General features: G+C 62.7%; 1 protein-coding gene across 1 annotated transcript in view; it reads left to right on the top strand.

The window, feature by feature from the left end:
• The window catches only part of LOC131508394 (SCO-spondin-like), a 56,892-nt gene that overhangs the window by 28,549 nt on the left and 7,748 nt on the right, over positions 1 to 20,595 (top strand). Inside the window, exons 53-90 of the mRNA XM_058723483.1 lie at positions 109 to 231; positions 402 to 531; positions 636 to 761; positions 938 to 1,029; positions 1,913 to 2,086; positions 2,357 to 2,521; positions 3,108 to 3,360; positions 4,297 to 4,343; positions 4,517 to 4,687; positions 5,008 to 5,139; positions 5,367 to 5,512; positions 6,864 to 6,958; positions 7,940 to 7,992; positions 8,151 to 8,357; positions 8,478 to 8,648; positions 8,753 to 8,832; positions 10,030 to 10,199; positions 10,740 to 10,786; positions 10,903 to 11,094; positions 11,185 to 11,355; positions 11,617 to 11,817; positions 12,126 to 12,222; positions 12,331 to 12,530; positions 12,876 to 13,042; positions 14,153 to 14,313; positions 14,504 to 14,727; positions 15,332 to 15,373; positions 15,542 to 15,697; positions 16,202 to 16,411; positions 16,574 to 16,741; positions 17,477 to 17,608; positions 17,710 to 17,956; positions 18,239 to 18,391; positions 18,471 to 18,517; positions 18,656 to 19,000; positions 19,342 to 19,515; positions 20,068 to 20,198; positions 20,461 to 20,585. Of these exons, the coding sequence (XP_058579466.1) occupies positions 109 to 231; positions 402 to 531; positions 636 to 761; positions 938 to 1,029; positions 1,913 to 2,086; positions 2,357 to 2,521; positions 3,108 to 3,360; positions 4,297 to 4,343; positions 4,517 to 4,687; positions 5,008 to 5,139; positions 5,367 to 5,512; positions 6,864 to 6,958; positions 7,940 to 7,992; positions 8,151 to 8,357; positions 8,478 to 8,648; positions 8,753 to 8,832; positions 10,030 to 10,199; positions 10,740 to 10,786; positions 10,903 to 11,094; positions 11,185 to 11,355; positions 11,617 to 11,817; positions 12,126 to 12,222; positions 12,331 to 12,530; positions 12,876 to 13,042; positions 14,153 to 14,313; positions 14,504 to 14,727; positions 15,332 to 15,373; positions 15,542 to 15,697; positions 16,202 to 16,411; positions 16,574 to 16,741; positions 17,477 to 17,608; positions 17,710 to 17,956; positions 18,239 to 18,391; positions 18,471 to 18,517; positions 18,656 to 19,000; positions 19,342 to 19,515; positions 20,068 to 20,198; positions 20,461 to 20,585 (5,725 nt within the window). The remainder of the gene's footprint in view (positions 1 to 108; positions 232 to 401; positions 532 to 635; positions 762 to 937; positions 1,030 to 1,912; positions 2,087 to 2,356; positions 2,522 to 3,107; positions 3,361 to 4,296; positions 4,344 to 4,516; positions 4,688 to 5,007; positions 5,140 to 5,366; positions 5,513 to 6,863; positions 6,959 to 7,939; positions 7,993 to 8,150; positions 8,358 to 8,477; positions 8,649 to 8,752; positions 8,833 to 10,029; positions 10,200 to 10,739; positions 10,787 to 10,902; positions 11,095 to 11,184; positions 11,356 to 11,616; positions 11,818 to 12,125; positions 12,223 to 12,330; positions 12,531 to 12,875; positions 13,043 to 14,152; positions 14,314 to 14,503; positions 14,728 to 15,331; positions 15,374 to 15,541; positions 15,698 to 16,201; positions 16,412 to 16,573; positions 16,742 to 17,476; positions 17,609 to 17,709; positions 17,957 to 18,238; positions 18,392 to 18,470; positions 18,518 to 18,655; positions 19,001 to 19,341; positions 19,516 to 20,067; positions 20,199 to 20,460; positions 20,586 to 20,595) is intronic.

Below are 20,595 nucleotides of genomic sequence, written 5' to 3'. Positions count from 1 at the left end.
GGCTGGGCAGGGGCATCCAGGGATGGAGCCCTGTGGGGGTGGGGCTGTTAGGGAAGGTCACCGGGCGCCTCCTGCTACCCGCCCCACCTAGTGTCCCTCTCCCACCAGACTGTGGGCTGGGCCGTGTTCACATCAGTGCTGAGCTGTGCCAGAAGGGGCTGGTGCCACCATGTCCACCGTCCTGCTTGGATCCTGAGGCCAACAGAACCTGCAGTGGACGCTGTCTGGAAGGTGAGGCACACCCAGCAGTCAGGGTGCGGCAGACAGAACCCTCGGGAGGAGGATACTCACCAGCCTTCGGTCTCCAGCCTCCCTGCCCCTCTCACCAGCCTTCGGTCTCCAGCCTCCCCGCCCCACTGCCCCCCTGCGTGGGGCTGAGTGCCCTCCTGCCTCCACCCCAGGATGCCGCTGCCCCCCTGGGCTTCTCCTCCATGATGGCCGCTGCCTGCCCCTCTCTGAGTGCCCTTGCCTGGTGGGCGAAGAGTTGAAGCAGCCGGGGGTGCCCTTCCTCCTGGACAACTGCAGCCGCTGGTGAGGATGTCTTCTGTGGCAGGGAGTGCCTGGGTCAGGGGACCAGCCCCTCTCCACCCCCCCCTTCCCAGTCCTGACCTCCTTGGCCTCTCCCTCCCCTGCAGCGTGTGCGAGAAAGGGGCCCTGGTGTGCGAGCCCGGGGGCTGCCCTGTGTCCTGTGGCTGGTCAGCTTGGTCCTCCTGGGGTCCCTGTGACCGCTCCTGTGGCTCTGGAGTGCGAACTCGGTTCAGGTGTGCAGGACGGAGCCATTGTGGCGGGGGTAGGGGGCAGGGAGAGGAATATGGGAGAAGGAAGGGAAGGGGTGCTGGAGGGTGGAGAAGGTGACGGTTGGAGAACAGGTGACCGGGAAGACAGGAATGAGGGCAGGCAGAGGAGAGCGGGTGCCCAGGCTGCCTATGCCCCCCAGGTCCCCTTCCAACCCTCCGGCTGCTTCTGAGGGTGCCCCGTGTGAAGGCAACAGGCAGGAGCTGCAGGCCTGCCACGTGGAATGCGGGACAGGTAGGTCAGGAGCCCGGATGGGGGCCTGCTACTCACCCCCCAACCCTCATGCCTGCCTTCCTCCTCCCAATTCCCACCCTGGGGACAGGGCATGACCGATTGGGCCGCTGGCCACCCACATGGAGTCAGTGCGGCCTTCTGGTCCAGGAGGCAGCCCCAGAAGGGGCCATGATGCATGGGGCTTTGTCGGGGACAAGACAGAGGGTGGGGCTCAGGTGGCATCCCCCTCCCACATGCCCAGCACAGGCTGGTCTTGGGGGGCCGGGGTGTCCTGAGAGCAGGAGAGAGCTTCACTGGTCCTGCTGGCCGAGTGAGTGAGGGTGGGGCAGGCAATCAGGAGCACACAGATGCCAGATGAGGGAGCCCAGGCTGTTTCCCTCTTTCGTGGCCCAGGGTGTCCTCAGGCAGAGCAGGTGACGGCAGAGGTCTCTGCAGGCAGATGGGACAGAGGCGAGAATAGGAGTTGGGGGTGCGAGCATGGGTCCGTGGGGTCTGGGCCAGGCTCTCATAGCAGAGGAGGGAAGGAAGGGGAAGGAATGGCTGCTGGTGCACCGACAGGTGTCTTTGGCGACTGGGGTTTCTAACATGGAAGAGAAATGAAGGATAGGCGTTTAGAAGACTCTGGATGAGTTGATCTGGGGGAAAATGTGAGGGTGGGTGGTGGACATGAGGTGCCAGCCGAGCCCACAGGTAGAGTGTGGCCTGAGCTGGAGCTTGGCTGAACAGGAGCTGTGCTTCGAGAGAGAGGCCTGGGCCTGGAGGTTGGGAGGGGCGGGGTCCTACCTTCCACTTTCGAGGGGCAGAGCCTTCTCAGACCTGACCCGGTCTCCCTCCCAGCTCTGCCAGGAACCCTGTGCAGAAGGCCTGTCCTTTTCTCCTCCAGAGACGCTGGGCTGGACGCTCTGGGAGCCCTGGTCCTCCTGCTCCAGGAGCTGCCTTACCCTTGGAGGAGACCCTGGGTGGCGCAGTCGTTCCCGGCTCTGCCCCAGCCCTGGGGACACCTCCTGCCCAGGAGAGGCCACCCAGGAGGAGCCCTGCAGCCCCCCTGTGTGCCCAGGTGTGCCCCCTCTGTCCCTGGAGTGGCCTGGGCACTAGCGTGGGATGAGGAACAAGGGAGAAGAATGATCCCTTGGGCACCTGGGGCAGAGAGGCTAGAGCAAACCTATTGTCCCGAAGAATCTCCTCCACCCCCAGCCTGTGATTCACAGGGTGGGCTGGGCCTGAAGGGACGTTTGGGACAGTCCTGGAGGTGTGGCCCTCCTGCACCCCACCCCCTACCCGCACCTTTGCCGGTGTCCGTGATGACGAACTTGGCTCTTCCTGACAGCGCAAAGCATCTGGGGTCTGTGGGCTCCCTGGTCCACCTGCTCAGCCCCCTGTGATGGGGGCATCCAGATTCGTGGGCGCAACTGCTCCGGCTCCACCCCTGGGGACCCCGAGTGCCAGGGACCTCACAGCCAGACCAGGGACTGCAACACGCAGCCCTGCACAGGTGCCAACCTCCCCCTAACCCTTGCCGTTCTCTACCCAGCCACGTCCAGCCAGCCCTCCGGGGATTTTGACCTCTCTCCACCCCACCTTCTCACATCACTGACCTCTGGCTCCAGGTCAGGCCATACCCTGAGCTAAGAGACTCCCGGATTTCCTGTGTCTCCATACCCTGGGGACCAGGCACTGGTCCCCAGTCTTTGCTCCTCCCTGCCCAAGGTCTCCTTCCCAGGCATGTGGCCGAGGAGGTCAGACTGGCCTCTGGGCAGAACCACTCACTGCAGGAATTTCGAGAAGCAGGGCCAGCCCTTCTTTAGAAGCCCTTAGCCCCATTCTCCCTGTCCTTTCTCCTTTGAGCCCCCACTCCTGGCCCAGGTGGCTTCTGTCTTTAAAGTCAGGCAAAGCTATGAATCTTTACTGGCAACCTTTCAGACACTGGAGCGAGCCTGCAAGGGAGGGGGAGTGGGAGGGGTTTCCCGTGGCTCCACAGTCCTGCTCCCGACCACCGGCATGTAGCTTCCCCTCGACCCCTCCATCCCCTGGCCCTTTCCTCCTGCCCATGCTGAGACCCTCTCTGTCTGCCCATCCAGCCCAGTGCCCAGGGGACATGGTGTTCCGTTCGGCGGAGCAGTGCCGCCAGGACGGGGGCCCCTGTCCTCAGCTGTGCCTGGCTCAGGACCCTGGGGTGGAGTGTACCAGCTTCTGTGCCCCCGGCTGCGCCTGCCCCCCTGGCCTTTTCCTGCACAATGCCAGCTGCTTGCCCCGCAGTCGCTGCCCCTGCCAGCTGCACGGGCAGCTCTATGCACCGGGAGCAGTGGCTTGGCTGGACTCCTGCAATAACTGGTAAGCTGCCAGCCTGGGTAGGGGGGGTGGGGGGAGGGGGGGAAGGGAGGCGAGGTGGGGGAGGTGATTTGTGAAGGAAGCAGGGGCTGGAGAGGGTCTTCTACCCTCCCTTTCAGTCACCCCTGTTTCTCTTTCCTGGATGTTGAGATCCACTGGGTTTCTGCTCAAACACCTTGAAGCCCCCAACACTCCAAGCTGACACCAGGCCCTGCTGGCAGGGGACACGTGACCCCGCCCCGCCCCCGCCCCACCCTGCCTTGTGCTTCTCTTATTTTTCTTTCCTTTTCTTACATTTCATTTCATTTTCTCTGTTCTTCTTGTTCCTCTTCCCTTTTCTTCCCTATCCCCTGTCCATCCCCCGACCCCCCTGCTACAGTCCCCTTTGTGCTTCCTCTCCCCCACCTCTTTCTCTTTTGCTTTTTCCCTCTTCGATTCTTTTTCTGGGACTTCCACATATTGGATGGGGGGCAACTTGAACACGTTTGTTGGAGAAAAGCAAAAGGAGAGAAAAGTACACTGTTCTTTCCAAGAGGCTCACACTGGGGTGTACTCTTTCGAAATGGCTCCTACCTGGCCCCGTAGAGCTGCTCAAAGTCCTTTCCAAACTGTGTGATAAATACAAACGGAAAGGAAAGCACATAAAGGTGACTCCTGGATAAAAGTGTGGGACAGAGGACAGCACAGTGCCTGGGGCATCAGGGAGCCCACGGAGGGTGGAGCTAGGCGGAAGGGCCTGGATGAGAATCCTGTCACCTCGTGAAGTTCGAGGGGGCCACGGGGCTATACTTTCTAGACCCTTCTGCGAGTTTCACTTCTGTGCCTTGAACTTCTGTGCCCGGCCTCGGTGGTGTGCCGGCCGTGTCCCCCTGGGGGCAGGTACACAGAGCTCCAAGGGGCGGGGCCTGATGGTGGCCATGATGGGTCCTCTCTCTGCAGCACCTGTATCTCCGGTGAGATGGTGTGCACCTCAGAGCCCTGCCCAGGTACCCCGATGCCCAGGAATCAGCAGTGGTGGGTCCTCAGGGACCACAGGGGATGCTGGCCTCTTTAGATCAACTCCTGGGGATGCCGATGGTGCCCCAGGGAGGTTGGGGACCAGGGACGACCTGACCTGGCTTCACACTCACTGTGCCCCTCCCTGTACCCACCCTGGCAGTGGCCTGTGGTTGGAGCCCCTGGACCCCCTGGAGTCTCTGCAGCCACAGCTGCAACGTGGGCATTCGGCGGCGCTTCCGGGCGGGCACCGCACCCCCAGCTGCCTTCGGGGGTGCTGCGTGCCAGGGCCCCAATATGGAGGCCGAATTCTGCAGCCTGCGGCCGTGTCGGGGTGAGAGCTGGGACTGAGGTCCTCAGAATCCCCCAGAGAAGAGCCAGGAAACACTCCACTCACTCCCCCCTCCAGACCCCAAGAGCGGTACAAGGGCCTAGTGTAAAAGATGCCAGGAGGATGTCCCCAGAGAGCCCTGAGAGTCATTCCCTAAGAGGGGTCCTCCGTGGAGGCCAGCCCTGCTCCAGGCCAGGGAGGAGTGAGGTCTCCTGAGATGGGTTGTGATCCTGTAGGTTCGAGAAGGAAGGGGTCTGGGTGGAGGAGAGGGCTGTGGTGGGTGTGGGAGGTAGGGCCCGCAGTGACCTGGGCTGCCACTCCAGGTCCTCGTGGGGAGTGGGGACCCTGGTCTCCGTGCTCCGTGCCCTGCGGCAGTGGCTACCGGAACCGCACCCGAGGCAGTGGCCCGCACAGCCTTGTGGACTTCTCCACCTGTGGTCTGCAGCCCTGTGCAGGTGAGGGCTGTCCCCACCTCCTCCACTGCTCCCGTACCCCCAGTAGTCATCCCCCCCAACCCAGGGCCCTGTCAGCCCCTCCCTGTCACCCCAAGAACCCCTCTCCCTGAGCTGCCATGCAGCCTGTGACCTCCCTGGCCACATCTAGAGCCGATGCCTCTCCTGGGTTAGGAGCCCGGGAAAGAGTTTACTGTGCCTGGGCTGGTTATCAATTTCTGTGACCCCAGGGCCGGTGCCTGGCGTGTGTCCCGGGGGCCAGCGGTGGCTGGACTGTGCCCAGGGCCCTGCCTCGTGTGCAGAGCTCAGTGTCCTGCAAGGGGCTGACCAGACCTGCCACCCTGGCTGTTACTGTCCACCTGGGACGTTCCTGCTGGTGAGTGTCTTCCCTGACCTGACCTCCCAGCAACCTGGGCAGGGGAGAACCAAGGTATGGGGCTTGAGAGTTGAGGAAAAAGCACTGAACTCAGGGGTCATGGCTCAGCTCTGCCAGCAGCCAGCAGGTGACCCTGGGTGAGACACGGTCATGCTTCCCTGGACCTCTCTTTTCCCATTTGTGAAATGGTGATAGGTCTACAAGATCTTTGTGATTCATGCCTCCTTGAGTGCTCTGTTGTCTTATGTTATCATTAGTCATTTATTGAGCACCTGTTGCATGCTTAGTCTTGCGATGGGGGCTCCACCATGGGGAGAAAGTAAAGTCTGCCCTCACGAAGCCTCTGGTCTGGGGAAACCAGATCCAGAGTGCCTAGAATGGAGGTAGAACCATCCTTACACAGGAAGTGAGCTTTGCATACTGTGGAGCTCAAAATGCAGACTGGCGGAGACTGGGTCAGTGACAGCGGGCTTCCCGGAGGAGGTGATCCTGATTTGACTGTCAGAGATTGCAGGGGGTGGAGAGCTGGAGGCGGCACTGCTGTTGGAAGGCAGGGAAGTGAGGCGGGCGCAGTGGAGTTTGGACAGAAGCTTGTGGGGTGGTGGGGAGGGTTTACAGGGATAAATTGCCGGAATGTGGGGTGTGGTTAAGGGGCCAGAGTCCAGCGGGGTCTGAGTTCAAATCAGACTCTTCTTCTAGCAGCCCTGTGACCTTAGGATGCGTGCTCCCGTGCCTCCGTTTCTTCATTTGTCAAGTTGGGGTAATAATGTGTCTGTTCATCAGGGTCTCTGAAATGGTGAAAGGGCCTCCCAGGGCCTGGCCCACACCTCACTACATTTGACTTTGAATCGTGTACTGATGGGTGGCAGTTTTGGGTTTTTTTTGTTTGTTTTTGTTTTTAATTTGAAGCATTAGCAACTTTTGTCCAAACTTCCTGTATGCATAATTTCCAAACTTCCTGTATGCATGATTTCATCGGTTTTAATTTTTTTGATGAAAACGTAGAGTTGTTGTTTTTTTTTTTTTAAAAACATCATTGCTATACGGATCACGTGTTTCGTATTTTGTTAGCTGATTTCATGGGCATTTGACAGTTGGGTCTCATGTCCTGCAATTGGAGATGGTCTTTTTCCTCCCAGAGATTGGGGGGGGGGGGGGGGTCCATGCCCCTCCCCCACGGCTCCTGTAACTGCTGGCGCGGGTTTTCCACAGGGTGGTGACAGAGGTGTTTGTGGAAGGAGGCTGGGTGGCGTTGGAGGGTGGGAGCCTGAGGGGTGCTGGGTTCTGACTGCGGGGAGCGGGCCGGGCCAGACCCACCTGGAATCCAGAAGATGATGGTTTTTGATTCCAGAACAACGTGTGTGTGCCCTCCCAGGACTGCCCCTGTGCCCATGGGGGACGCCTTTATCCCCCGGGCAGCGTGGTGCTTCGTCCGTGTGAGAACTGGTAAGACCCCCACCCCACCCGATGGTCCCGTGACCCGGGGGCACCCTGCTGTCCCTCCTCAGTGCTGGGGATGATGGCCTCCAGTGGGCCATCCCCCTGGGCCCACAGGCACAGCCGGTCAGCAATCTGGGGCCTGTGCCCACACCATCCCCATCAACCTTTCTCTTCCCACCTGTCTCTGTCTGCTGAGGCTACAACAACCACACAGCAGACCCGGGGCTTGTCTTCTGACAGTTCAGGAAACTAGAAATCTAAGAGCAAGGAGTCAGCAGGGTGGTTCCTCCTGAGGGCCGGGAGGGAGAATCCATTCCAGAACCTTCTCTTCTGTGGTGGCTGGCGAGCCTTGGCGTCCCTTGGCTTATAGCTGCCTTCCTGCAACCCGCTCAGGTCGTGATCTCATGGTTCATGGGTTCAAGCCCCGTGCTGGGCTCTGGGCTGACAGCTGGGAGCCTGGAGCCTGCTTTGGATTCTGTGTCTCCCTCTCTCTCTGCCCCTCCCCTGCTCGTGCTCTGTCTCTCAAAAATAAATGAACATAAATAAATAAACAAGTAAATAAATAAAGACACCAGTCATATTGGACCATAGTGCCCTCACTGTGACTTGCTCATCTCTATAAAGACGTCGTTTCAGGGGCGCCTGGGTGGCGCAGTCAGTTAAGCGTCCGACTTCAGCCAGGTCACGATCTCGCGGTCCGTGAGTTCGAGCCCCGCGTCAGGCTCTGGGCTGATGGCTCAGAGCCTGGAGCCTGTTTCCGCTTCTGTGTCTCCCTCTCTCTCTGCCCCTCCCCCGTTCATGCTCTGTCTCTCTCTGTCCCAAAAATAAATAAAAAACGTTGAAAAAAAAAATTAAAAAAAAAAAAAGACGTCGTTTCTAAATCGGGTCACATTCTGAATACTGGGGGTTAGGGCTTCAACGTGTGAATTTGGGGGAATACATTTCAGCCTGTGACAGCGCCTCCGAACTTCTGCTGTTTTCTTCCAGCTCCTGTGTTTCTGGGCTCATCACCAACTGCACCTCCTGGCCCTGTGAGGAGGGTGAGGAAGGGGCCTCGCACCTGACTGTGCCCCCTGCTTGCTCCCCACCAGGGGCAGAGTCGGGGGAAGGGAGAAGGGGTGCTCTGCCCAGGCCAGTGCCTCCAGCCTGCGCTCACTTCATCTTCTCTCTCTCGGCCTTTCCCTCGTCTGTACCCCAGGTCAGCCCGCGTGGTCCCCCTGGACCCCGTGGAGCGAGTGCTCGGCCTCCTGTGGCCCTGCCCGACGCCACCGGCACCGTTTCTGCACCAGGCCCCCCACCGCGGAACCATCCATCCTGGGGCTGCCGTCCCCACTGACCTTGCCTACACCTCTTTGCCCAGGCTCCGATGCTGAGGAAGAGCCCTGCCTCCTGGCAGCATGTGACCGTGAGTCCTGCGGTGCCAGGATGGTGCCCTCCATGCCCTGTGGATACCTGCTGCCTTGCGCCAGCTGGCCCCCAGCCCTGGCCGGCCCCTCCCCCAGCTGCCCTTTTGCTGTCATCCCAGGAGCTGGGGGCTGGGGTCCTTGGGGGCCCTGGTCCAGCTGTAGCCGGAGCTGTGGGGGGGGCCTGCGGAGCCGGATGCGAGCCTGTGACCAGCCCCCACCCCAGGGCCTGGGGGATTACTGCGAGGGGCCTCGGGCCCAGGGAGAAGCCTGCCAGGCCCTGCCATGCCCAGGTACCTGCCAGGAACGGGGCAAGGGGTCAGGGAACACTATGGAGAGATGGGGTGGGGTGGGGGGCACCCACATGGCTCTCAACCCACCCTGTCCCCTTCCCCAGTGACCAACTGCACCACCATTCAAGGGGCTGAGTACAGCCCCTGTGGCCCTCCCTGTCCTCGCTCCTGTGACGATCTCGTGGTGAGTCTGGCTCCCTCGGAATGCCTGCCTGACCTCTGGCCCCAAGCGTCACTTTGCAGGAGGGCAGGGTGCGGCTTTGGGTCATGACCTCTTTGGGCCTGGCACTGGTGAGGAGGGATGGGGTCAGTGCCCATCAGACTGGCTCCCCTTTGTTCCAGAGACCGTCTCAGGAGTGAACCTCACCCAGCAGCCCATCAAGCCTTTCTCAATTTAAACATTTTATTACAAAGATTCCATAAACACAGAGGGAGGGGAGATCATTCCATTACATCATGTCAAACACCGTGAGCCTTTTGGCACGTATGCCCTGACTCTGAGTGTACGTGTGCTTGTGTGTGAGCCTTCATGGAATGCCTGTCCAGGACCATGGAGAGGGACAGAGGCAGGCGCAGACAGGGTCTCTGACCCACGGAGCCTGCAGCAGTGTGGCGCGGAAGCTGGCCTGAATCAAGGATGCCGAAGGGACAGCCTTGGGGCCCTGTGCAGGGCCCTGTCTGAGAGGGTCAGGCAGGAGCTGCACAGGGTGAGCAGGGAGGAAGGAGGACAAGTGCCTGGCTCCCAGCTTCCCCAGGGGACCCCACCTCCTTCCCAAATGACCCCTCCTCCCCCCCCCCTCCCCCCCGGCCCCACGCCACCTTTCCATTGCCCTGCTCCCTGCGTTCTGAGAGATGCCTCGGTTCCCAGGCACTAACCAGGTCCCCCATGGAACCCTCCACAGGATTCACATTTGGAGGACACTCCCACCCAGGGAAGCCCTTCGTGGGCTCTCCTCCCCTGGGGAGGGGACACGATCGAAAGTGTTTTATTTTATATATAAAAATTTTTTTAATGTTTATTTTTGAGAGAGGAAGAGAGAGAGGGCAAGCAGGGAAGGGGTGGGGGATGGGGGGCGCGGGGGACAGAGGATCCGAAGCAGGATCCAGGTTCTGTGCTGGCAGCAGAGAGCCCGATGCGGGGCTCGAACCCACGAACTGTGAGATCGTGACCTGAGCCGAAGTCGGACGCTTAACTGACTGAGCCCCCCAGGCGCCCCAGAAACCGTGTTTAGAACATGATGACGACTGCGAACTGGAGAACCACGCCTTCTGTCTCTGCACACCCCTCAGCCTCCTCCTTTGCCTCATCTTTCCCCTCCCTGCCCCTTCGGCACTGTTTTCTGCTGACCAGAGCCCCCCCCCCCCACTTGTTGCCCCCCAGCACTGCGTGTGGCACTGCCAGCCCGGCTGTTACTGCCCTCCAGGCCAGGTGCTGAGTGCCGACGGGGACTTCTGCGTGCAGCCCAGCCACTGTGGCTGCCTGGACCTGCTGAGCGGGGAGCGGCACCGCCCAGGAGCTCGGCTGCTGAGGCCTGATGGCTGCAACTACTGGTGAGGCGGCCATATGGGCAGAAAGCAGGTGCAAGGCTGAGGGTGGGGTGCGCCTGAGCTCTCCCGGGTCTCAGCTGCTCTAGGTTAGACTCCCACAGTCCCCGAGGAGATGCGGGCAGGCACTCTGAAACTCTGGTCTGACGGGTGGGGAGACCGAGGCAGCCAGCTCTGTGCATCTGCTCTCTGGAAGACGTGGAAGGCTGGGTGTGTGCTCTGAGGGGAGGGCGGGGTGATAGGTATGATGTTCCTCCTCGCTGGCTGGCCCCCGTTAGCCGCACACTGCCTGTGGTCACACCCCAGTAGGACACACTGGTCAGCGACCTGCAGGGAGCCCGCAGGACACCCGAGAGGTCCCTGAATGGGACAGGGAGAAGGGTCTAGATGCTCTGGAGAATGGCAAAGGGGCATCCAAGAGCCTGAAGGGAAAGGAGGGCGTAGCGGTGAGGGGAAGGGAAGAGGCAGCCTCGGAGGGGTGCATCTGGAGAGCACAGGCAGGGCTGAGCTGCTGTCCCCCTTCCTGTGCCTGCATGCCCTGCCCAGCACCTGTTCAGAGGGGAGGCTGAGCTGCACAGACCTGCCTTGCCCAGGTACGTATGTCCCAGCTCAGGGGGAGGTGAGGAAAAGCGGCCAGGGTCACAGCGAGGGCTGGGACTGGGGAAGGGATGTCTGTGCCCCAGTGCCCTTCCATTGTCCCCTGCCGCAGTGCATGGTGGCTGGTGCCCATGGTCGGAGTGGACGGCGTGCTCCCAGCCCTGCAGGGGCCAGACGAGGACCCGCTCCAGGGCCTGTGCTTGCCCCACCCCTCAGCACGGGGGCACCCCGTGTCCCGGGGAAGCAGGGGAGGCAGGGGCCCAGCATCAGAAGGAGACCTGCCCCAGCTCGCCTGAGTGCCCAGGTGAGATGCCCCCACTTGTCTGCTCAAATCTCAATAGGCTGGGCACCTCCTAGGCCTCCTAGGGCAGTTGATGCTGTCTTCCCGGCACAGTGGACGGAGCCTGGAGCCCATGGGGACTGTGGTCTTCCTGTGACGCGTGCCTGGGGCAGTCCCATCGGAGCCGGGTGTGTATCTGGCCCCCCACCCCTGAGGGAGGCAGGCCCTGCCCTGGGGGCCACAGGCAGAGTCGCCCCTGCCAGGACAATTCCACAAAATGCACAGGTAAGGGCTTCTGTAGAGGTGGGGGAGGGTCCCTTGGAAGGCTTGGGAGACACGGGCTCTGGCCTTTGTCCCCAGTATACACGTGCATGTCACTTTCTTTGAGAGGCAACATTTAGATCCCTCACCTTGTGGTCCTGGGACAAGGTGGAAAGTCAGGCGGCTGGGGGTGGTGAGGCAGGAGGGCTTGTCCCCTGAGTCCTGGGATCCTGCAGGATGGGCCCCTGCTCAGCGTCTGCCCTCTCTGCTTCCTTCCTGCCACAGAGTGTGGGGGTGGCCAGGGTCTTCTGCCCTGTGGGCGGCCCTGTCCCCGCTCCTGTCAGGACCTGTCTCCCGGGAGTGCGTGCCAGCCGGGCTCGACGGGCTGCCAGCCCAGCTGCGGGTGCCCCCCTGGCCGGCTGTTCCAGGACGGCCTCTGTGTGCCTCCTGCCCTCTGCCGCTGCCAGTACCAGCCTGGAGCCATGGGTCAGTGCTTCCCTCCGTGTTCTCCCCATTTCTCCCAAGCACCGCGGTGCCCGCCGGCCTGGCCTCTGCCTGTCTGGCTCCGGAGCCCAGCCTGGGCTGCAGGATGTTGCTCCAGGTGTTAGTGTCTCATGCATCCCCCCACATCCCTGCTCCAGGCTGGGGCTTCCACCTCCCAGGCCCAGGATCTGGGGCACCCGTGGGGTGTAGGCTGATAGGGAGGGAGGTAGAAGGCAGTGGGATAGGAGGAAGGGTTGAGGGTGCGGGGCCCGCTGAGCTGTCTGGGGTCCCACCCCGACCCGTGCCCTCAGGGATCCCCGAGAACCAGAGCCGGTCAGCAGGCTCTGGGCTCAGCTCCTGGGAGAGCCTGGAACCTGGAGAGATGGTGACCGGGCCCTGTGACAACTGGTGAGTCAAGAGGAGCCGGGAGGGGGTGGGCCGCAGAGCCGGGCAGTGGGGGCTCTTGTGGGAGTTGGCCAGGGTGCTGTCTTCTGAAGCCTCCTCCCTTGTCCCCAGCACCTGTATGGAGGGCGTCCTGCAGTGCCAGGAGGTGCCCGGCTGCCCTGGGCCTGGGGTGTGGGGCTCCTGGGGCCCCTGGGAGGACTGCAGTGTTTCTTGCGGGGGAGGGGAGCAGCTCCGCTCCCGGAGGTGCGCCCGGCCCCCCTGCCCTGGGCCTGCCCGCCAGAGCCGCACCTGCCGCACCCAGGTCTGCAGAGGTGAGCCCCGGCCAGGGTCTGCCCTTGACGGATTCCCATGTTGGCCTCTGATGCTGACTCATAGGTGCCTTTGACCTCTTCTGTCCCATCCCCCTACACTGCCCTTTCCCGGGGCCAGTGATGGGCATGTGGAGGAGGAAGTAGCCAGATTCAGGGAGGGGAGCCTGTGGGAGGGTGTGACATTGGCCCTGAGGGGCACAACCCAGGGAAGGTATTGTCTGCACAACTGGGGAGCTGTGGGAAGGTGGGTACTGGGGTGAGTAAGCAGGCCGCGGGGTGAGCACGGAAGTAGCCATTGAGGGCAGTGCAGGCCAGAGCTGGGCACTGACACAAGTGTTGTCCCAGAGGCCGGCTGCCCGGCTGGACGTTTGTACCGGGAATGCCGGCCCGGCGAGGGGTGTCCCTTCTCCTGTGCCCACGTCACTCGCCAGGTGGGCTGCTTCTCCACCGGCTGTGAAGAAGGCTGCCACTGCCCCGAAGGCACCTTCCAGCACCACCTGTCCTGTGTCCAGGTCAGAACCCACTCAGCCAGGAGCCCAAGACCCTCCCCTCCCTTCCCCTCCCCTGCCTTTCCTCCCCCTCCCCTGCAGCTGCTCACCTCTGCAGACTCTGTGGCCTCTGGACAGCTCCCCGCTTCCTCACGTGACCCCAGGCAAGCACGGTCCTGTGAGACTGTGTGAGTCAGGCAGGGGCCGAGCTCCCAGAGCAGACAGCTGAGGCCGTGCAGGCTCTGGATGTCGCTGGGTCCCTGGAGTGGGGAGCTTGTCTGGGCTCCTGCTCTTCAGCAGCCGCTGTTCCTGGCTCTCAACTCCAGCACGGAGACACCCAGGACTGAGGTGTGGCCAGGTGCCCCCTCTGGCTTCTTGCCGCCCAGCAGCTGGCAGCCAAGGGCAGTGGCTCCCCATGCCATGCAGGCTGGGACAGGCAATCGTGGGTCCTCGCGGTCCCCCTTTCCCTGCCAGACCCCTGTGGGGAAGCGTACCCAACCTCCACTCTGCCTGGCCCCAGACTCCTCGTCTCCCGCTGTGGGGTCTGGACAGCAGGCCAGTGTCAGCTCTGCTCTGCCAAGCTCTATGGGCACGTGGGGATTTCCTTCCCAGTCTTTAATCCTACCTAATCGTGAAGCCGGCGTCCAGGGGCTTCCCCTGGCCAGAGTTCCAGCCATACTCAGAAAGGCCTGAGCAGCCACCTGGTCCCATTTGCTGACTTAGAGCTGATGACACTGAGGGGGCCCCAGGGAGGGAAAGGGACACACTGAGTCATGCAGTTATTGGCAAAGCTAGGGACCAGGCGTCTGATTCCTGGCTGAGGCCCTTTCCGCCTGAGTGCTCCCTCCAAGTCCTGCCCCCTGGGGCCTCCTCTGGTCCTGCCTGTGTCCCAGCTGAGATCTGTATGCAGGAAAGCTCCTGGCCGTTACAGGTCTTGCTCAGAGGCCACTAGGCTCTCAGGTTCCCACCCCTGACTCAGGGAAACGGCTCCCCTTGCTCCAGGGAATGCTCTTCTGGTGCCCAGAGCCCCCCTGAAACCTCACATGTCCTCCCCCCACCCCCTCGCCCAAGGAGGTGCAGAGGGCTGGCACCTGACCTGTGCAATTGCCTTTTCTCCTCCCTCCCACCCGCCAGGAGTGCCCCTGTGTGCTGACCGCCTTGCTGCTGCAGGAGCTGGGGGCTGCCGGCACTGACCCGGGGGCTCACTCACCCATTTTGGGAGAGGGCGGTCAGCCCCTTGGGCCTGGAGATGAGCTGGGCTCAGGCCAGACCCTCCGCACAGGCTGTAGCAACTGGTGAGGGGGACGGTGAGAGTGGGGGAGAGATTTGGAGTCAAGGGAGGGGGAGGCGTTGGCTGCCCTGGCCCTGCCTGGCCTGGGTAACCTTGGCTGTGTCTCCTGTTCTTTGGGATGGAGACGCTTGTCAACACCCCTTTCTCTCAGGGTTTATCCTGCCCAGCCCCTCACCCCCATGCTGTTTCCCCAGCTCTTGTGTGCATGGGAGGCTGTCTTGTTCAGTGGGCAACTGCTCTAAGGCCGCTGATGGCTTCAGTCCCTGGGGGCCATGGGGCCCATGTTCCCGCTCCTGTGGTGGGCTGGGCACCCGCACCCGCAGCCGCCAGTGTGTGCAGGCCTCACTCGCCCCGGGCAGCCAGGGCTGCCGAGGGACCCGCCAGGAGCTCAAGTACTGCCCCAGCCCAGACTGCCCAGGTGAGGGAAGTGGGAAGGGAGAGTCTGGCCAAATACACCTCAGCCCTTCCGTTGTCCTTTCCTGTCTCTGCCCATCCGAGTTGCTGTCTCTAGATCTCTCTTCCTTGCCTGCTAGCTCTGTGTGTTTTTTCGATTCCGGTGTAACAACGTTTCTGGAGCTCTTGCCAAATGCACCGCGCTGTGTGTGTTAGGGGGATAGCGAGGACTCTGACCTTGGAATCCAGGGGCTCAGATAACCCGTTTCAGCATGTGGTGAGCCCTGTAGGAGGGCGCACATGCTATGGAAGATTGGGGAGGTTGAGAATTCTCCTGGAGGGTCAGTGTAGGAGGGCTTCCTGGGGAGGCAGCATGTGGGGTTTGAGGAGGGAGAGGACCTTGACAATCATTGGAGGGGAAGGAATGCCAGGTAGCAGGAGCGGCTTGAGCCAAGGCCTTGCTGCTATGAGGAAGTACTGTGCTTGGGGCCCAGAGGGTCAGTGGGAGACCAAGCTGACGAGGGGCTGAACCAGATAGCGATGGGTATGGAACGTGGCCACCAGCCTCAGGTTTGGTCCTGGTGCGGTGCAGGCTCAGAAACACTGAGCAGGATTCTTCTTTGGCACAGGAGCTGAAGGGTCCACGGTGGAGCCAGTGACCAGTCTTCCAGGTAGCCAGACTCCTTGGGTCCCGGCCCCAGACTGCCTGCACCCTTGCACATGGCCTCCCTTTGGGAAGAACAAGCCCAGGGCCTCCTCCCTTCCCAGCCCTGCTTCCTGGGAGGCCTGGAGCCCAGGGTTGACTCGTCAGGAGATGCCCCTCCCCCTTCTCCCCTCAGGCGGCTGGGGCCCATGGTCTCCGTGGTCCCCGTGTTCTCGCACCTGCACAGACCCCGCTCACCCTGCTTGGCGTGGCCGCGTTCGCCTCTGCCTGGCAAACTGCACTGGGGGGGACACTTCACAGGAGCGCCCTTGCAACCTGCCCTCCTGCACAGGTGCGCCTTCCAGTCTTGACCTCTGACCCTGACCTATGTCCAAACCACGGCCATCCCGTCTAATCCCAGCATCCTCCCTCAAACAGCTCATTCTGGCTCCCAGCCCTTGTCCCACATCCAGCCCGAAACATCTAATACCCCTGAAGCAAATCCCGAGCTCTCACCCTGACACCTAATCGAACCTGTGTGTGACTCTGGACCCTGGGTGCTTTGTGTCAGCCCGGCAACTGTTGGGGAGCCACCGCCAGCACCCAAGAAAACCCTTACTTGTGTGTGTACTGAACAGTCCCCCCGAAATTCCCATCCAAATCCCTCAGTACCCTGTGAGTCTGTGAGTCTGGGGCGTAGTTGCCAAAGCTCCACAACAGCCAGTGTTAGATCCGAAACAGGAGCCCAAAGGTCTGGATGAGGTCACGGCTGGCCCTGGCAGACGAGGAGGTCTGCCCTCGAGCGGAGCGGGGCAGGCTCCAGCTCAGCTTTGTCTGGTCCTGTCCTGGCCCGCAGAGCTGCCCCTGTGCCCCAGCCCTGGCTGCGTGGCCGGGAACTGTTCCTGGACGGCCTGGGCCCCGTGGGAACCTTGCTCCCGAAGCTGCGGGGTGGGCCAGCAGCGCCGGCTGCGGGCGTACCACCCCCCAGGGCCCGGCGGGCACTGGTGCCCTGACATCCTCACTGCTTACCAGGAGCACCGCTTCTGCAACCTGCGGGCTTGCCCAGGTGAGGCCGGCCGCCGAGGACCAGGACGCCCCCTTCCCTGGCATCATGTGCCCCTGTGGTGCTTCCATCTCCGCGCACGACCCTGCCCCAGGCGCCTGGTACGTGGGGGGCCCCCGCTGTCTGAGCCAGATCCCTCACCTGGCCCTTCTCTTTTCCACGCAGTGCCTGGAGGCTGGTCACGCTGGAGCCCCTGGTCCTGGTGTGACCGGAGCTGTGGGGGGGGCCGGTCCCTGAGGAGCCGCAGCTGCTCGAGCCCCCCGCCCAAGAACGGGGGTGCCTCCTGCGTGGGGGAGAGGCACCATGTGCGGCTCTGCAATCCCGGGCCCTGTGGTATGGCGGTGGGGACATCCCGCACAGCTCTTCCCACCCCCACCTCTAATTGCGTTCTCGTGACACGTTGTGACGGAGACGCTCACTGGCCAGCTGAGAAAACCCTGAGGCCCGCGGGGGGTGGACGGTGGGATCTGGGCACTGGGTGAGGACCTGCCCAGGGTGAGCTGCCCGTCCCCAGCTGCACTAGAACTCATTCTCGCCATCTTGTCCACCCTCCTGTTCCTGGAGAATCACCCAGCCCCCTCAAGGTTTTCGGAGGATTTGAGGGTTACGGTCGTGAGTGCACCTGCACCTGGGATTGGGCTGAGCCAGACAGGCTCCTCCCAGCTTCAGCTCCTTCTGAGCTCACCGACCCTATGGACCTTGGTCCCTCTAGGGCCTTCCAATGCTATTAGGACACCCCCCCCCCACCGATCCCCTCCAGGTGAACACAAAGCAGCCACATAGGTGAGCATGTTGGCTTCTTAGATGCACAAATTTAGTCCAGCTCGACGACATTTATTGGGTGCCAGGCTAGGTGCCGGGAACCCCCAGGTAGGTGAGAGGAACTCCCTGTCACTCAGAATGTCCCCATTCCAGGGCCTCCCCAAGGCCCCATGTTTCTATGGGCACCAACATGGGGAGAAGGATGGGAGTACAGCTTCGTGGAGGTAGGAGTGGTTCCCAGGCAGGCAGGAAGAGGGTTGCTGGTGCTCAGGGCCCTCTTGACTCTGGTCCTCCCCATGTGCTCAGAGCAGGGCTGCCCAGCGGGCATGGAGATGGTCAGCTGTGCCAACCGCTGCCCCCGCCGCTGCTCAGACCTCCAGGAGGGGGTCGTGTGTCAGGACGGCCAGGTCTGCCAGCCGGGCTGCCGCTGCTCCGAGGGTGGGTGCTGCCCTGGCCCCTGGGCACGTCACAGTGACTCGGTGGGAAGGCAGGTGGGACCCCGGGTGCCTGCACAGCTCTGGAGGGCTGCCTCCCCGCAGGCTTCCTGGAGCAGGACGGAGGCTGTGTGCCGATCGGGCACTGCGAGTGTACGGATGCCCAGGGCCACAGCTGGGCCCCAGGGAGCCAGCACCGGGAAGCCTGCCGCACCTGCACCTGCCGGGCCGGGCGGCTTTCCTGCACGGCTCAGCCCTGCCCACCGCCTGCCCACTGCGCCTGGAGCCGCTGGTCAGCCTGGAGTCCCTGCAGCCACTCGTGTGGGCCTGGAGGGCAGCAGAGCCGCTTCCGGTGTGTATGGGGCTGGGCCAGGCTAGTGTCACCTCCCCCCAACCCCGGTCTGCCACGCCTGGATGCAGTTTCCCTCTCTGATGCAGAGCTCCTGGATCCTGTCCCCTAGGGGCATGCCCACTTTGTGCCCTGGCCCCACCTTTGTCCCTGGTCATCCTTGCCTTTCTTTAGCCACCTCCACGCCCACCCCAGGCTTTCCCATCTGGTGTCCCACCAGGAGGTGGAGGAGCGATGAAGGGCCCTGGGCCATCACTCACCTTCTGTGCCCCGGGCCCCACAAAGGTCCTCCACGTCTGGCTCATGGGCTCCAGAGTGCCGGGAGGAGCAGTCCCAGAGCCGGCCCTGCCCTCAGCCCCCATGCCCACCCCTGTGCCTGCACGGTGCCCGCCTCCACACCTTGGGGGACAGCTGGCTGCAGGGGGAGTGCCAGCAGTGGTAAGTCTGGGCAGAGGCAGGGGTGGAGCGGGGACGGGGGCAGATGGCAGCGTCCCTGAATCTGGTCTCCTCCCTTCAGCTCCTGCACCCCGGAGGGCATCATATGTGAAGACATTGAGTGTGCAGGTCTGGAGTTTATGTCCCGCTCCCGCCGTGTGTCTCATATTTCCCTCCCACCCCTACTTCCAGCCGCCACCCCCTGTGCCACGGAGGTCCCGACCAGCCATCGGGACCTTCTCTGACCTTACTTGTGCCCTCCCACAGTACCCAGGGCTTGGACGCTGTGGTCCCCTTGGTCTGAATGCCCCGTCTCCTGTGGAGGTGGAAACCAGGTTCGCACCCGGGACTGCGTGGCCTCGGCCCCTCACCGCAGCGGCACCCCCTGCCTGGGCCCTGGTACCCAGACCCAGAGCTGTGGACGGCAGCCTTGCCTGGGGCTGCTGGACGCCTGCTCCTGGGGCCCCTGGGGGCCCTGTTCCCGCAGCTGTGGCCCCGGCCTGGCCTCCCGCTCTGGGTCCTGCCCCTGCCCGCTGGCCAGAGCCGACCCCACCTGCAACAGCACCTTCCTGCACCTGGACACCCGGGCCTGCTACCCGGGGCCCTGCCTGGGTGAGTGTGCACAGGAAAAATACAGGGAGTAGCATGTTTTCCCAAACCCCAGATTCCCCTCCCCCCACCTGAGATATCCATCTATCCCCCTGATATTTGATCTCGTTTCTTTCCCTTTCCCACCATCTTTTCCTCTGAGCCCTTTGGGATGTGACCCTTGCTGCTGGGTGACAGGGAACACAACGAATTAGGACTTGTGTGAATTCTTGGCTCCCTCTTGCCCTTTTCCTGCGCAGGGTGTTGGCCAGGGCTGGGATGAGAGTAGAGGGCAGGGGAGGGGCGGGGAGGGAGGAGAGAAGCTGGAGAGGCCTGGCTGGCATTCCGCCCACCTTGGTCCCCAGAGGAGTGTGTGTGGAGCAGCTGGAGCAGCTGGACGCGATGCTCCTGTCGGGTGCTGGTGCAGCAGCGCTATCGGCACCAGGGACCAGCGCCCGGAGGGGCGGGGACGGAGGCGGGCCCCCCCTGCACACGACTGGACGGCCACTTCCGGCCTTGCCCCCTCGGCAACTGCTCTGGTGAGAACCCCGGAGCCGGAGGCCGGAGAGCTGAGCCCTGCCCTTGCCCGCACTGACTCCCGCTCTCAGCAGCCCCGTGACCCCCATGCCTCACGTCCCACCCCTCCCCGCTCCACTGCGATCTCCCCACTTTGTAGCTGCAGGCTTTGTCCACTTGCGGCCGCTCCCAGGCCCAGAAGGTCTGGCCCACCTCTCGTTGTGGCCACCCTCTCCATCTCTGCCCCCCCTGGCTCCCATCTGCCAACCTCTGGAGCACCTGCCAGGCCCCTCCCTCCCCGCAGGCCCTATCCTCCGTGCAGCTACCTGGCTCTCCAAGCCCCGACCATCATGACCCTTCCCTAGAGACAGCCACAGGGGCCGAGTGGGCGCTAGACGGGGCAGCACTGGTCAGTCCTTACCGGCAGCCTGGGGCCAGGCTTACACTCTTACGAGGAGGCCCCGAGGGCCCTTGATGGGACCATGCACTGTGTGCTCCAGGCTTGGGGCGGGGGCAGGTGGAGGGTGTCTCTGGGCTGCCCCCCCACCATGCTGCTGGCCTCTGTTCCCCCCCAGAGGACAGTTGCACACCTCCCTTTGAGTTCCAGGCCTGTGGCTCCCCCTGTGCCGGGCTCTGTGCCACACACCTGAGCCGTCGGCTCTGCCAGGACCTGCCACCCTGCCAGCCTGGCTGCTACTGCCCTGAGGTGAGGGGTGGAGCCAGAGGAGATGCCCCAGGAGAAGCGGGTCTTGGCCCACACTCCTACCTTCCTTCTCTCTGCGATGCCTGTGGTGACACCCCTCCCCACAACGCCTCTTAAGGGTCCCTCACCTTCTGCCTCGTGCCCGTGTGCCCATCCATTTGCTCGGCAACATGCACGTGCCCCTGCTGTGAGCACTCACACTACTGACACTCGGGGACAGAGATGGCTGCCACACAGCTCTGTCCCTGTGTCCCCTTCTGCGCAGGGGCTGCTGGAGCAGGCTGGGGGCTGCATTCCCCCAGAGCAGTGTAGCTGCCTACACATCACAGGAGAAGGAGCCAGGGTGACTCTGGCTCCCGGGGAACGCCTGCAGCTGGGCTGCAAAGAGTGGTGAGTTAAG

The sequence above is a fragment of the Neofelis nebulosa genome, chromosome 4 (genome assembly GCF_028018385.1).
Source record: "Neofelis nebulosa isolate mNeoNeb1 chromosome 4, mNeoNeb1.pri, whole genome shotgun sequence".
Classification (NCBI taxonomy): Eukaryota; Metazoa; Chordata; class Mammalia; order Carnivora; family Felidae; genus Neofelis; species Neofelis nebulosa.
Note: the sequence above shows the minus strand (reverse complement) of the source record. Positions and strands in the feature narration are given on the sequence as shown.